This window comes from Aquarana catesbeiana, linkage group LG03, assembly GCF_042186555.1.
Source record: "Aquarana catesbeiana isolate 2022-GZ linkage group LG03, ASM4218655v1, whole genome shotgun sequence".
Lineage (NCBI taxonomy): Eukaryota > Metazoa > Chordata > Amphibia > Anura > Ranidae > Aquarana > Aquarana catesbeiana.
This window is the reverse complement of record NC_133326.1, coordinates 568,875,305-568,889,859: the sequence shown is the minus strand read 5'-3', so window position 1 is coordinate 568,889,859 and position 14,555 is coordinate 568,875,305. Positions and strand designations below refer to the sequence as shown.

The following is a 14,555-nucleotide window of genomic DNA, read 5'->3' as shown; positions in this document are numbered from 1 at the left end:
TGGTGGTCCTGGGTGGGATCCGAGAGGGGGCTGTGCTGATAAACAGGAGAGCAGCCGATCGGCTCTCCTCTACTCGCATCTGTCAGAGTGGGGAAAAGCCGATCACCAGCTTTTCCTATTCACAACGTGATCAGCCGTGATTGGACACAGCTGATCACGTGGTAAATAGTCTATCAGAGACTCTTTACCTAGATCGGAGTTGCAGTGTGTCAGACTGACACACCTCAAAAACGATTGCGCGATGCGTGCCCCCGGGGGCGCGCGGCGGCTCAATATCCTGATCACGTCGTATGATGTCCGGTCAGGATATTGAAACCACTTTGCTGCCGTCATTTTTCTATATGGCGAGCGGCAAGTGGTTAACAAGTATTTCATTTATATATTTTTTCACCATTTATATTCTTGGTTTGGGAATTCAAGTTGCTCCAATGTCCACTCGTGCATTGCCCACAGCAATTATATATATTTTTTTCACCTGAGTGACATTGCTGCATTTGTTTAATATTTTTTACACAGATTATGGGAGTGTGAATATGCTTAATGGCTGTGGATTGGTTCCCTTATGTTTAAAACATTCTTTGGACACTTCATTGGTAGCTCCCAAGACATCTATATTATACTTTTACAGTGACTTTTTTAAATATTTTTTCTGAGTTTTCCTTACGAGTTAGTTTAGGCCACAAACCCCAGTTATCTCTTATGTTGTTCAGGTAAATCTCCACCTCTCAAAGGTTGCCTACCCCTGAAATAGTGAGGGTAGGGTTTCCTTTGTGGCAAGTGGATCAGCTGGATACTCTGCTGCTCAACTCTCAATCACTGCTGGTGTCCCTAACAGAAGATCTAGGCAGACAAATGCTTAAACTAGAAGCGGTATTTGGTCACAACTGTTTATAGTTTTATCATCAATAACTTCAACCTTCTCTGACTTACTGTGTATTTTTGCAACTGGCTGATGTAAAATTTTGCTATGAAAAATTACAGGCAACAAGTAAAACTGACGAACCAGCCAAAGCCATCTCCCTGACTGCAGCTAGATTTCACAGAGCTCCTCACTTGTGCAATGAGCTCTGTTTGCGGATTCCACTGCATACTTCTCTCTCACTCAGTCTGCTTTACCAACAATTGGATTCAAACATCCTAAAGCAGGAATAAACCTTACTGGTGGTCATTAGCCAGGGTTTACTACTGGGATTTCTGTATGTTAAAAACAGTCAGGAATACACAGTGGACGTTAGGAATGTCTCTTTTGCATTGAAGTGATAAATAAAAAGTCTTCCCAAGTCACCATAAATAGTGAAGAAAACTGGTGAATTGCACAAATGCCTGGGTGAAAAAAAATGAAACATTGAGTAGGTAGGTCCTGCCCCTTTCAGAATGTAAGACTTCATTCTCAGTGTTGGCTTGGATTCAATCAACTGCGACACTTAAAGGGGTTGTAAAGGTTCATGTTTTTTCACCTTAATGCATCCTATCCATTAAGGTGAAAAAACATCCGACAATACCAGCCCCCTCAGCCCCGCCATTTTACTTACCTGAGCCCGTTTCACCTGCTGCGCTCACCCCGATTTCCTCTTCGCCTCTCAGCCTGGCCACTGATTTGCTAGAGTGGATGGATTGAAAGCAGCGCAGCCATTGGCTCACGCTGCTGTCAATCACATCCAATGATACAGCGCGCCGGGAGGGCGGGGTTGAGTGATACAGTGAGCGGCTATAGCCGCCGGCTGTATCATGGGAGTACCCCCGCAAGAACTAAACACCATGCGAGAGAGTTCGCATGAAGGTGTTTAGTTCTTGTGCGGAGGAGCTGAGACAGCCGCCAAGGGACCCCAGAAGACCAGGGTCGGGCCACTCTGTGCAAAAAGAGTGGAGTCAAGTATAACATGTTTGTTATAAAAAAAAAAAAAAAAAAATTACCTTTACAACCCCTTTAATGCAAGACAACGCACCTGGAGGATAATGCAGCTGTTTTTAGAAACCAATATAGAAATCACAAACTAATGTCACTTGATTGTACACAGTTCAGGTGTGGCGTACTGCCATGGAACTGCAAACAAGCAATTTTAGCATTGGTAGATCCACAACCACTTAAAGACCTGACAACTAATCACCACAAGCCAAAACTGAAGCTGTAAACAGCCATTACATACACACTTTTAAACTCAAACAAATTCAACTATTCTATGCGCATACCTGGTTAGTGCAATTTGCTTCGGATCCTTCAGAATCAGAAATATCGGAATATTCTGAGGTTCCATTCCTGAGTTCCGACTTGACACTTTCGAAAAACACTGGAAAAAATAAAGAGTTTGACAAAAAAATGTAAACAAAAATAAAATCAGCTATTCCATGACCAGTTACCAGAAAGTAAAGAAAATAGTTTCAGACAAGACTGACCAAGTGCCTCACTTTTAAAAACTAGTATGTCATTAGACGTTTTAAAACAAGACGAGATGGAAATGTAGTGAAGGATATCAAATTATATATCTTCTGTGAGATCAGGAACTAAATCAGTAGCGTTCATTTATTTTGGGGGGGGGGGGGGGGGGGGTGGGGGGACAAAATATTTAAAGCCCATGGCGCACATGGGCTTATAAGGGACTAGCAAAATCCTGTAGAAAAGGTTGCCATAATGCAGCGTACACACAATATTGGCCATCACCACTGCTCAGGTCCAAATATAAGTCTTAAAGCCCATACACCCGATCGAGAATCGGACAGACAGACAGACCTTTTTCGCTTGCTAGTTGCAAGAAGAAATTGAATATCTGAACAAATTAACGGGGTGGGCAACTACATGAGGTTCAATGTAGAAAAATGTAAAATAATGCATTTGGGTGAAAAAATATGAATGCAATCTATACACTGGGGGGGGGGGGGGGGGGGGGGGGGGGGGGGACCTCTGGAGGAATCTAGGAAGGAAAAGGACCTGGGGGTCCTAGTAGATAATAGGCTCAGCAATGGCATGCAATGCCAAGCTGCTGCTAACAAAGTAAACTGAATATTGGCATGCATTAAAAAGGGATCAACTCTAGAGATAAAACGATAATTCTCCTGCTCTACAAGACTCTGGTCCGGCCGCACCTAGAGTATGCTGTCCAGTTCTGGGCACCAGTCCTCAGGAAGGATGTACTGGAAATGGAGCGAGTACAAAGAAGGGCAACAAAGCTAATAAAGGGTCTGGAGGATATTAGTTATGAGGAAAGGTTGAGAGGAGATATGATTTCAATACACAAATACCGTACTGGTGACCCCACAATAGGGATAAAACTTTTTCGCAGAAGGGAGTTTAACAAGACTCGTGTCCACTCATTAAAATTAGAAGAAAAAAGAGGTTTAACTTTAAACTACGTAGAGGGTTCTTTGCTGTAAGAGCGGCAAGGATCTGGAATTCCCTTCCACAGGCGGTGGTCTCAGCGGGGAGCATCGATAGTTTCAAGAAACTATTAGATAAGCACCTGAACGACCACAACATACAGGAGTATACAATGTAATACTGACATATAATCACACACATGGGTTGGACTTGATAGACGTGTGTCTTTTTTCAACCTCACCTACTATGTAACTATGAATAGGTTACTAAAGTCACGAAAATTCTCATACGACAGAGAAAAAAATTGGAAGTGATGTCATGTGTTGTGGTGCATTTGTATTGTATTTTCAGATGAAAACTGTACTGACTAAACAAAAATTGTACGATCTGGTATCGTACGAGGAAAATTTTTGTGCTTGTCCGATTAGATATTGGATGAACTGTCGTGACTGGCTATCGAAAGCTGCGTACTAACAATCAGATTATCATACGATCGTTTCGAAAGCGGTATTTTTCGTGCGATTTTCTGATCGTGTGTATGGGCCTTTAAGGCTCGTACAAACTATAAGAAAATCGGGTGAACATTTTCGTATAGTGTGTACACAACTTTCGACAGCCAATTACAACTTTTCATATGAGAATTCCCAAAGGGACAAACTCCAAAATATTTCTGTTACGGGAACAGAACTAATGATTTTCGTTTAAAGTGTACAGTTTTCATACGATTTTCATACAAAGAAGAAGAAGAAAAAAAAAAAAAAAAAAATCAGAAAAGACCGTGCATGATCAGAAACAAAAAAAAAAAAAAAAAAAGCCTTTGCTGTACGAGAATTTTCGTCCGAATTTTTGCTCATCAGTTCCGATTTGCTTTGAAACTAAGAAAATCGGACGACCGCACGCTCGATTTTCTTATAGAATGTACCCCATTTTAATGTGTAGCCAAAACCCCCCTTTTTTTATGACTGAAGGCTAAGGTCATTCTGTACTTGCGCCACAAAAAGGGCTCAAGCAAACGTCAAGTGTCGGAACAGATTGCAGGGCACCACTGGCTACTAGGGTTGTCCCGATACCACTTTTTTAGGGCCGAGTACAAGTACCGATACTTTTTTTCAAGTACTCGCCGATACCGATACTTTTTTTTAATGTCACGTGACAGTGTTTTTTTTTGCTTTTTTTAACAGTGCTTTCTTTTTTTCGGGGGGGTGAACGGTGTATGTGTGTGTGTGGTTTTTTTTTTTATTATTTACAATTTTTATTTTTTACAATAATATTTTTTTTATTCTTTTATTGCAATATGTGTTTTTTTTTTTTAATCAGCCCTGTTGGGGGGCTTTGGTGAGATATCCGGGGTCTTAACAGACCTCTGATATCTCCCCCTTGAGACAGAGAAAGAGACTGAGGATAGAGATTCCCCAGTCTCTTTCTCTGCAGCCTCAGCTGCACTGAGAAGGAATGGAGAGAAGACAGCGCCTCCTCTCCATTCATAAACTGACACATCGTAATCACAGGAGATTACAATGTTTCAGTTATGTGAATAGACACAGTCAGCTGACTCTGTCCATTCACAAAGGAAGGAGGAGGGGAACGGCGGAACGGAGGGGACAGCGGAGAGGCACAGCAGAACGGAGGGGACAGCGGAGGGGGACAGAAAAGGAGAGGGGAACGGCGGAACGGGGGGGGGGGGACAGAGAAGGAGAGGGAATGGCGAAACGGAGGGGACAGCGGAGAGGCACAGCAGAACGGAAGGGACAGAGAAGGAGAGGGGGATAGCAGAACGGAGGGGACAGCGGAGGGGGACAGAGAAGGAGAGGGTAACGGCGGAACGGAGGGGGCATGGAGGAGGATGCAGTGACAGTCAGCGGTGACCGATCACCGCTGTATGTCACTAAAGCCGCTGGGGGAGAATCTTGTAACTCCCCCACGCGCCGATCACAGCTGACTTCCAGGTATCGGCGGAAGCATCGGGAGCATTTGCCCGAGTACAAGTACTTGGGCAAATGCTCGGTATCGGTGCCGATACCGATACTAGTATCGGGACAACCCTACTGGCTACACGTGCTGATATTTAATTGCAGGTCCCTGAGCAGCACTGGCGGCCAATAAGGTCCATATATGCTGTACGCATGTAAGTGCAACATGCATACAAGATATGGTATTTACTCTAACTCTTACTCTAAGAACTGCAAACGCAGATATTGCTACTTTTGATTTACACAGTTAAACTTTGCAGATAAATGCCGACTACCATGCATGGGTCCATAGCTTACAATACTGCTGCATTATTATCCATATAAATAACGGATCTGTATGTAGCAAATTGTATGCCCATGAGCAGCAGCCCTTAAGTATACCATGCTTTGCAAGACCTACTATTAAGTGGTTTCTGAGCTTCTCCTGTGCCCTCGGCCTCCGAACTGGAGCAAGGCTTTTCTGCTTTAATATTCTTGGCTTTTCTCAATCGGGCCCGGTCATCTTCATCGTCGCTGTCTGCAGTGTACAGACTGCGGTCCGTGAACTGCTGTCTTTCATCTCTGTCGAAAGAACATGGAAAACTCATTACTCAGGAATAGGTAGTGTGTTGTGGAACATGATAATACAGACTCAATTTTCCAGGAAAAAGCCTGGAAAGCAAAAACTGTGCTACTACAGAGCCGATCCACATCGCACATTGTGCACAAGGGTTAACCCACTCGCCATTTCCAATCAGACCCCTTTCACACTGGAGGTGTTTTCAGGCGCTTTAGCACTAAAAATAGCGCCTGTAAAGCGCCTGAAAAATGCCTCATCTGCAGTCCCAGTGTGACAGCCCCAAGCGCTTTCAAACTAGGGTGTTGCACTGGCAGGACGTTTAAAAAAAAAAAAAGTCCTGCAAGCAGCATCTTTGGGGCGCTTTAGAATCTGTGTATTACACCGCTCTTAAAGCACCCCCGCCCCATGGTAGCAGAGCTTCGCGGGTGCTTTTAGCCCTTTATTTGGCCGCTAGTGGGGGTTAAAATCGCCCCGCTAGCAGCGGAAAAGCACCTCTAAAACTAGCTGCTGTGCTGTCAGTATGAAAGGGCTCACAACAGTGATCAGGCCTAATGATTGGCTCCTCGGGCCTGTGCATTGCATCCTGGGGAACATGTCATATGCCAGCACCCTCCACATCCAGAAGTACTGGGTATTTCCAAACAATGGTAGTAGGAAGTATTAGTATGAGAATATTTATCAGTTTTTTATACAGTGCCTTGAAAAAGTATTCATACCCCTTGAAATGTTCCACATTTTGTCACGTAACAACCAAAAACAAAATGTATTTTATTGGGATTTTATGTGATAGACCAACACAAAGTAGAAGGAAAATGATAAATCTTTTCAAATATTTTACAAATAAATATCTGAAAAATGTGACGCGATTTTGTATTCAGCCCCCCCCCCCCCCCCCCGAGTCGATACTTTGTAGAACCACCTTTCTCTGCAATTACAGCTGCAAGTCTTTTTTGGGATGTCTCTACCAGCTTTGCACATCTAGACAGTGACATTTTTCCCATTCTTCTTTGCAAAATAGCTCAAGCTCTGTCAGATTACATGGAGAGCGTCTGTGAACAGCAATTTTCAAGTCTTGCCACAGATTCTCAATTAGGTTTAGGTCTGGAATTCGACTGGGCCATTCTAACACATGAATATGCTTTGGTCTAAACCATTCTATTGTAGCTCTGGCTGTATGTTTAGGGTTGCAGACTAATAGGTGTTCTTCTAAGATTGCCCTGTATTTAGCTCCATCCATCTTCCTGTCTGACCAGCTTCCCCCCTGGTGAAGAAAAGCATTCCCACAACATGATGCTGCCACCACCATGTTTCAGGATGAGGGTGGTGTGTTCAAGGTGATTTGCAGTGTTAGTTTTCCGCCACACAGAGGTTTGCTTTTAGGCAAAAAAGTTCAATTGTGGTCTAATCTGACCAGAGCAACTTCTTTCAATGTTTGCGGTGTCCCCCAGATGGCTTCTCTGAACAGCAAACGCAACTTCCTATGGCTCCATTTCAACAATGGCCTTCTTCTTTGCCACTCTTCCATAAAGGCCAGATGATAGTTTTCCTGTGGACAGATTCTCCCACCTGAGCTGGGGATCTCTGCAGCTTCTCCAGAGTTACCATGGGCCTCTTGGCTGCTTCTCTGATTAATGCTCCCCTTGCCCGGCCTGTCAGTTTAGGTAGACGGCAATGTCTTGTAGACGGTCATGTCTTGGTAGGTTTGCAGCAGTGAAATACTCTTTCCATTTTCAGATGATGGATTGAACAGTGCTCCGTGAGATGTTCAAAGCTTGGGATACTCTATAACCTAACCCTACTTTACACTTCTCCACAACTTTATCCCTGACCGGTCTGGTGTGTTCCTTGGCCTTTATGATGCTGTTTGTACACCAAGGTTCTCTAACAAACCTCTGAAGGCTTCACAAAACAGTTGTATTTATACTGAGATTAAATTACACACAGGTGGACGCTATTTACTAATAAGGTGACTTCTGAATTGGTTCCAAGATCCGCGTTACTCGACTCCAGTCTTTAGAGGCGCCCCAACAGGTCATGTTTTCAGGCTGTCTATTATTTTGCACAGGTGATTTGATCAGTTTCACTGCCTTAGTAATTACTACAGCAGCTTCATCTCAGGGAAATCCTGAAAACATGGCCTATTGGGGCACCTTGAGGACTGGAGTTGAGAAACACTGCACTAGATTATAGTTAGGGGTATCGGAGTAAAGGGGATTGAATACAAACGCACGACACACTTTTCAGATATTTGTAAAAAAATTTGAAAATCATTTATCATTTTCCTTCTACTTTACAATTATGTGCCACTGTGTTGGTAGATCACATAAAATCCAAATAAAATACATTTACGTTTTTGGTCGCAACATGACAAAATGTGGAAAATTTCAAGGGGTATGAACACCAGGCACTGTATTAGTCAGGCAGAAATCCGGCTCCACCCACCTGTATTGCACTGTACAGCAGAAAAAAAATCCAGGTTCACTAAAGAAAATCATATTCACCAACAGCACATGCAACTAGCCATCTTTCTTTGTAAGGTCAACCATGGGACAAAGTGTTGTGCAACTGGAGTGCTAAAGTGGTACACCGAAATGACAATCCATCAGATTGTTGAGTTTCCTTTTAATTACCTTATTATTCTTCCATTGGAAAGCAGCAGCCGCATGTCATTATCTCTCATTTTCTGATCAGGGACGGTTGAAGACGGCTGCAGTGGCTTGTTAAATTTCATGTTCAACTTGTAACTGCCCGAGTCCTAACAAGGCAAATAATTACAGTAAATTATCTTACTCTTATCAGAACGTTGGCACAAATCTACACTAGATGGTCCCCATATACATGTGCCAGGGCACACCCTAATCACTCTGTGTGGTGCAGATACCCCCTACTGCCTGGGTTTCAGTTCAGTTAATCGGTTTCAGCTGAAGAATTTGACAATGAATTACATCATAGTGGCTGCAGTTACAGGTCTCAGTGGGGCTTCTTTTAAAGCCCATTTAGTGCTTGTGAAGAATCTGCAATGGGGGCAATTTCTGCAATGTGAAGGATATCTCTTCTCACACAAGTCTCCTAAACAAGTGTCCCCATTAGGAGATTTCCCCTTTATTCCTGTTCTGGTGACAACTCAAGATTTGGGATTTTCCATTACTTTCAGTCCTGTTGACAGCAGTAAAGGAAAGAAAATCCCTTTAAACAAGGATACATAAAGCAATCTACATTTGGATTCAACGTTTTGCCTTTAGATCCATGTTAACCCCATAGTATTTTACTACTGATCCATTCTACTTTAGCACATTGCTTGCCTTTACCAATTCAAGTTATACCCAAGGTCCCCCTAAAAGGTAGTGGGTACCTGTGGTTTAGACACAGTCTACTTACTACACCAATGCAGTGATATTCTAGATAACATTATGACCCAGCGCCACTCCCAACCCAATTTGTCTTGTCTGTTTTCTAGTCCTTAAGCATGCGAAGGATGTACTGTGGGGAAAGACTGACCTCTTCCCACGAAGACATCTCCAGCCTCTTCAGCACCTCCCTGGTGTGATGCTCCAGGATATCGAGGTTAGAGGGTGCTTGCTTTGAGTGGTCGCGCAGCCGCCGTGCTTTCTGCCTGGAATGATGGGAGGATTTCTCTTGCAAGGATCGGGAGAGTGGGCTCAGACTGTGGATTTCCTGAGATTTGACTGGCTTGCTCCCCTCCTCCTGCGAATCATAATCACAAGTTACTCAACAAATGTCATGATTAATTGAGTCTTCCATTTTTAATCAGCACAATATTTATGGTAATGCAAATACAATAGCGTGCATTACTACACGTGCTCACAATGCAAGTGTATGAGTTGGCCAATCCGATGAAAGTCGACAATGGCTGTTAAAGCAAATCTATACTCTTCAACCACTTCAGGTCCGTCCTATAAAATGTTTATTGCTACCGGGCGGCATCTGTGCGCCGGACCATGTGTGAATATAATATAATATTATCTCTCTCTATATCTATATACACACACACACATATACATATACACACACATAATGTAATCCGACTCTTCCAGGTAGGGGGCACACATGCATGTTTACATAGGCAGATCGACATTCTGACACGGGGTAAGGGATGGAATTTGTCACACCACACAGTAAAGTAAAATACTGGCTAGGCACACAGGTAACCCTTTGATCGTCCCTGATGTTAACCCCTTCCTAGCCAGAGTCATTAGTATAGTGACAGTGCATATATTTTAGCACTGATCACTGTATTAGTGTCACTGGTCCCCAAAAAGTGTCAGAATGTCCGCCGCAATATCACAGTCCCACTAAAAGTGGCTGACCACGACATTACTAGTAAAAAATTAAAAAAATATCCCATAGTTTGTAGATGCTATAACTTTTGCGCAAACCAATCAATATACGATTGTTTTTTTTTATATGTAGCAGAATACATACTGACCTAAATCTATGAAGAAATTAGATTTTTTTCATTTTTTATTGGATATTTTATAGTGTTTATAGCACAAAAAATAAAAAAATGCAGAGTTGATAAAATATTACCAAAGGATGTGGGGGGAAAAAAAGGACATATATTTTATTTGGGTACAGTGTTGCATAACTACACAATTGTCAGTTAAAGTAACGCAGTGCTGTATCGCAAACAATGGCCTGGTCATGAAAAGGGGGGGGGGGGTTGAATCTTCCGCAGGTCAAGTGGTTAAAGTTCAAATAGAAATTCAAGTTCCACTAGTAAATGAGCTTTAAAATAAATCCTCTGACCATTGTAGCCACTATGGAGCAATTTATCTCGGTTTACAACAGAAGCATTGGAGCATGGCAAATTTTCTCTCTTAGCAGGTCAGCCTGCTCCCCCTCTCAACATGGCTCAGGGGCCTTCTAACCTCCAATGTAAACATACAGGTAAAAGCCAGTAAATTAGAATATTTTGAAAAACTTGATTTATTTCAGTAATTGCATTCAAAAGGTGTAACTTGTACATTATATTTATTCATTGCACACAGACTGATGCATTCAAATGTTTATTTCATTTAATTTTGATGATTTGAAGTGGCAACAAATGAAAATCCAAAATTCCGTGTGTCACAAAATTAGAATATTACTTAAGGCTAATACAAAAAAGGGATTTTTTAGAAATGTTGGCCAACTGAAAAGTATGAAAATGAAAAATATGAGCATGTACAATACTCAATACTTGGTTGGAGCTCCTTTTGCCTCAATTACTGCATTAATGCGGCGTGGCATGGAGTCGATGAGTTTCTGGCACTGCTCAGGTGTTATGAGAGCCCAGGTTGCTCTGATAGTGGCCTTCAACTCTTCTGCGTTGTTGGGTCTGGCATTCTGCATCTTCCTTTTCACAATACCCCACAGATTTTCTATGGGGCTAAGGTCAGGGGAGTTGGCTGGCCAATTTAGAACAGAAATACCATGGTCCGTAAACCAGGCACGGGTAGATTTTGCGCTGTGTGCAGGCGCCAAGTCCTGTTGGAACCTGAAATCTCCATCTCCATAGAGCAGGTCAGCAGCAGGAAGCATGAAGTGCTCTAAAACTTGCTGGTAGACGGCTGCGTTGACCCTGGATCTCAGGAAACAGAGTGGACCGACACCAGCAGATGACATGGCACCCCAAACCATCACTGATGGTGGAAACTTTACACTAGACTTCAGGCAACGTGGATCCTGTGCCTCTCCTGTCTTCCTCCAGACTCTGGGACCTCGATTTCCAAAGGAAATGCAAAATTTGCTTTCGTCAGAAAACATGACTTTGGACCACTCAGCAGCAGTCCAGCTCTTTTTTTCCTTAGCCCAGGTGAGACGGTTTTCGCGCTGTTTCTTGGTCAACAGTGGCTTGACACGAGGTATGCGGCAGTTGAAACCCATGTCTTTCAAGCGTCTCTTGGTGGTGGATCTTGAAGCACTGACTCCAGCAGCTGTCCACTCCTTGTGAATCTCCCCCACATTTTTGAATGGGTTTTTTTTCACAATCTTGACTAGGGCGCGGTGATCCCTATCGCTTGTACACTTTTTCTGACCACAGTTTTTCCTTCCCTTTGCCTCTCTATTAATGTGTTTGGACACAGAGCTCTGAGAACAGCCAGCCTCTTCAGCAATAACCTTTTGTGTCTTTCCCTCCTTGTGCAATGTGTCGATGGTCGCCTTTTGGACAGCTGTCAAATCTGAAGTCTTCCCCATGTTTGTGTAGGCTTCAGAACTGGACTGAGAGACCATTTAAAGCCCTTTGCAGGTGTTTTGAGTTAATCAGCTGATTAGTTTGTGGCACCAGGTGTCTTCAAAATTTAACCCTTACACAATATTCTAATTTTGTGACACACGGAATTTTGGATTTTCATTTGTTGCCACTTCAAATCATCAAAATTAAATGAAATAAACATTTGAATGCATCAGTCTGTGTGCAATGAATAAATATAATGTACAAGTTACACCTTTTGAATGCAATTACTGAAATAAATCAAGTTTTTCAAAATATTCTAATTTACTGGCTTTTATGTGTAAAGCAGGTACTCCGAGAGGGGGGGGGGATAGGGAGATAAATGGCCGAGTCACTGCTGGACAGAAGTGCATTAGGCTAGGCTATGTTTGGAGGGCAAGCAGGATAAGAGCTGAGCCACTGAATCATTTCTGGGAGGGGGGAGAGCAAAGGAAACTAAGCTGTTGAGTCACTGGTGGGAAGGTGAAGCCGAGATGCAGAGCCAGTGCAGAAAGTGGAGGGGAGCAGAGATGCTAAGAGCGCTATAGTGAAAGATTCCACAGCTGTGAACCTTGAGGAAGAATTGCTTCACAGTGCCTGCAGCTACACAGGTTACTGATGAACAATTTCAAAGCTCATTTACTTTTGTTTATAATAGGTTAATACTTGAATGTCTATAGTCTAGCAGCAGGTATACATGAAGGTAAAACACTGCAGTAATAACTACATTTAGGTGCTCACATAAAAAAAAAAAAAAAATGTATTCATTTAACACTGAAATGATTGTACTTTCCCCTTAAGTGTTTTTTTTCCCCTCTAGTATATGGGCCAATATTATCAGAAAATATTTAAAAGATAAAGTCAACACATTATCGATTGTCTATCTTCACAGCACTCCTTATGCCTGTCCAATCAAAGCAATCACAGTACAGCGCAAACATGTTCCTTGTACTGAAAACCAGAAGTGTGTTTGTCTATAATACACCAGCAGGTCTTACAATCATTATAGATCTGTCTCTCTGTAGGGCTGAAGTGGCAATTTCATAATCTGTTGGGAACTGCAGTCCTGAGATGCTCTATGTGCTGGATAATTGAATTTACAGCTCCCCTGACAAAAACCAATGCAGGAAGCAGAACAGTCAATATGAAATGGTTTTTGTTCCACTGTATCGGGCTGAGAGACATTTAAAGGGGAAAGAATGTGCACTTCTGGTAGGCAATCAGTTTGTGCATTTAATTTATAATCTTGGATTGGACATCAATGTTTTTGGCTTCTACCAACATTGACTAATTGTCATTGTGTAAAAGGGCATCATTACTGCACAGCAAAATTCACCTGGGCATTGTATTCAGGACCATCAGGGTTAAGTCGGCCATAGACTGCTCAAATCTGCCGGTTCAGCATGAACTGGCCAAGATTCGAACCATGTATGGGCAGGCTTGATGTACCCAAGTTGATTGAATGATCAACTTTGGTAACAACCAGCCAGTTGGATTTTACTTGCGATTACTGCTAGCAAAAACTTACTGTGATCTCCTGAAGGGGACTGCTGTTGTGTTAGACCCAACACTTCCTATGGAAAAACTACATCCTGCAATTACTGGGTCTCTCAGTCTAGGGATTGTGCAGGTAAGAGCTACACAATAATTAGATCTGATAGACTCAGGCAGGCAGAGCATTCACAGGCACACAGAGCGCTCACTCATACAACTAGATTATATGTTTCATCACATCAGCACTTCCTCAATTGTATTGCAACACAGGAGAGCATAAGGCATGCATTGGATGCTGTAAATAAAAATGACTAATCGAGGATTTGACCCAAGTGTTCAAACTTAAAAATTGTGTCACTGTATGAACAATGATCACAAATAGGTGATGCAAAATACCACAGGTGCATTAATCAAATATCAATATACAAAAGATAGTTAACCACTTCAGCCTCGGAAGGACTTACCCCCTTCCTGACTAGGCCATTTTTTGCGATACGGCACTGTGCCGCATTAACTGACAATTGCGCGGTCGCGCGATGATGTTGTACCCAAACAAAATTTATGTCCTTTTTTCCCGACAAGTAGAGCTTTCTTTTGGTGGTATCTGATCACCTCTGTGGGTTTTTTTTTTTTAAATCGCAAAAAAAAAAAAAAAAAAAAAAAAAAAAAAAAAAAAAAAAAAAAAAAAAAAAAAAAAAGGTACTTTTTGCTATAATAAATATCCACAAAAAAAAAAAAAAAAAAAAAAAAATGTATTCATCAGTTTAGACCGATATGTATTCTACATATTTTTGGTAACATTTATACAGCGATCAGAGCTAAAAATAGCCACTGATTACTGTATGTCACTGGCAGGGAAGGGATCAACACTAGTGGGCGATCAAGGGGTTAACGGTGTTCGAGTGGAAAATATATTTAACTCCGTGACTACCTGTGTTCAAGAAAAATGGCAAAGTGTTCCATCCATTAAAAAAGAGTGGCCTCTTACGAGATCTGATGGATCCC

General features: G+C 42.3%; 1 protein-coding gene across 1 annotated transcript in view; it reads right to left on the bottom strand.

The window, feature by feature from the left end:
- The window catches only part of KDM7A (lysine demethylase 7A), a gene marked incomplete in the record, with an annotated part of 99,805 nt that overhangs the window by 24,548 nt on the left and 60,702 nt on the right, over positions 1 to 14,555 (bottom strand). The window contains 4 exon segments of the mRNA XM_073621856.1: positions 2,191 to 2,288; positions 5,684 to 5,844; positions 8,473 to 8,597; positions 9,341 to 9,547. Of these exon segments, the coding sequence (XP_073477957.1) occupies positions 2,191 to 2,288; positions 5,684 to 5,844; positions 8,473 to 8,597; positions 9,341 to 9,547 (591 nt within the window).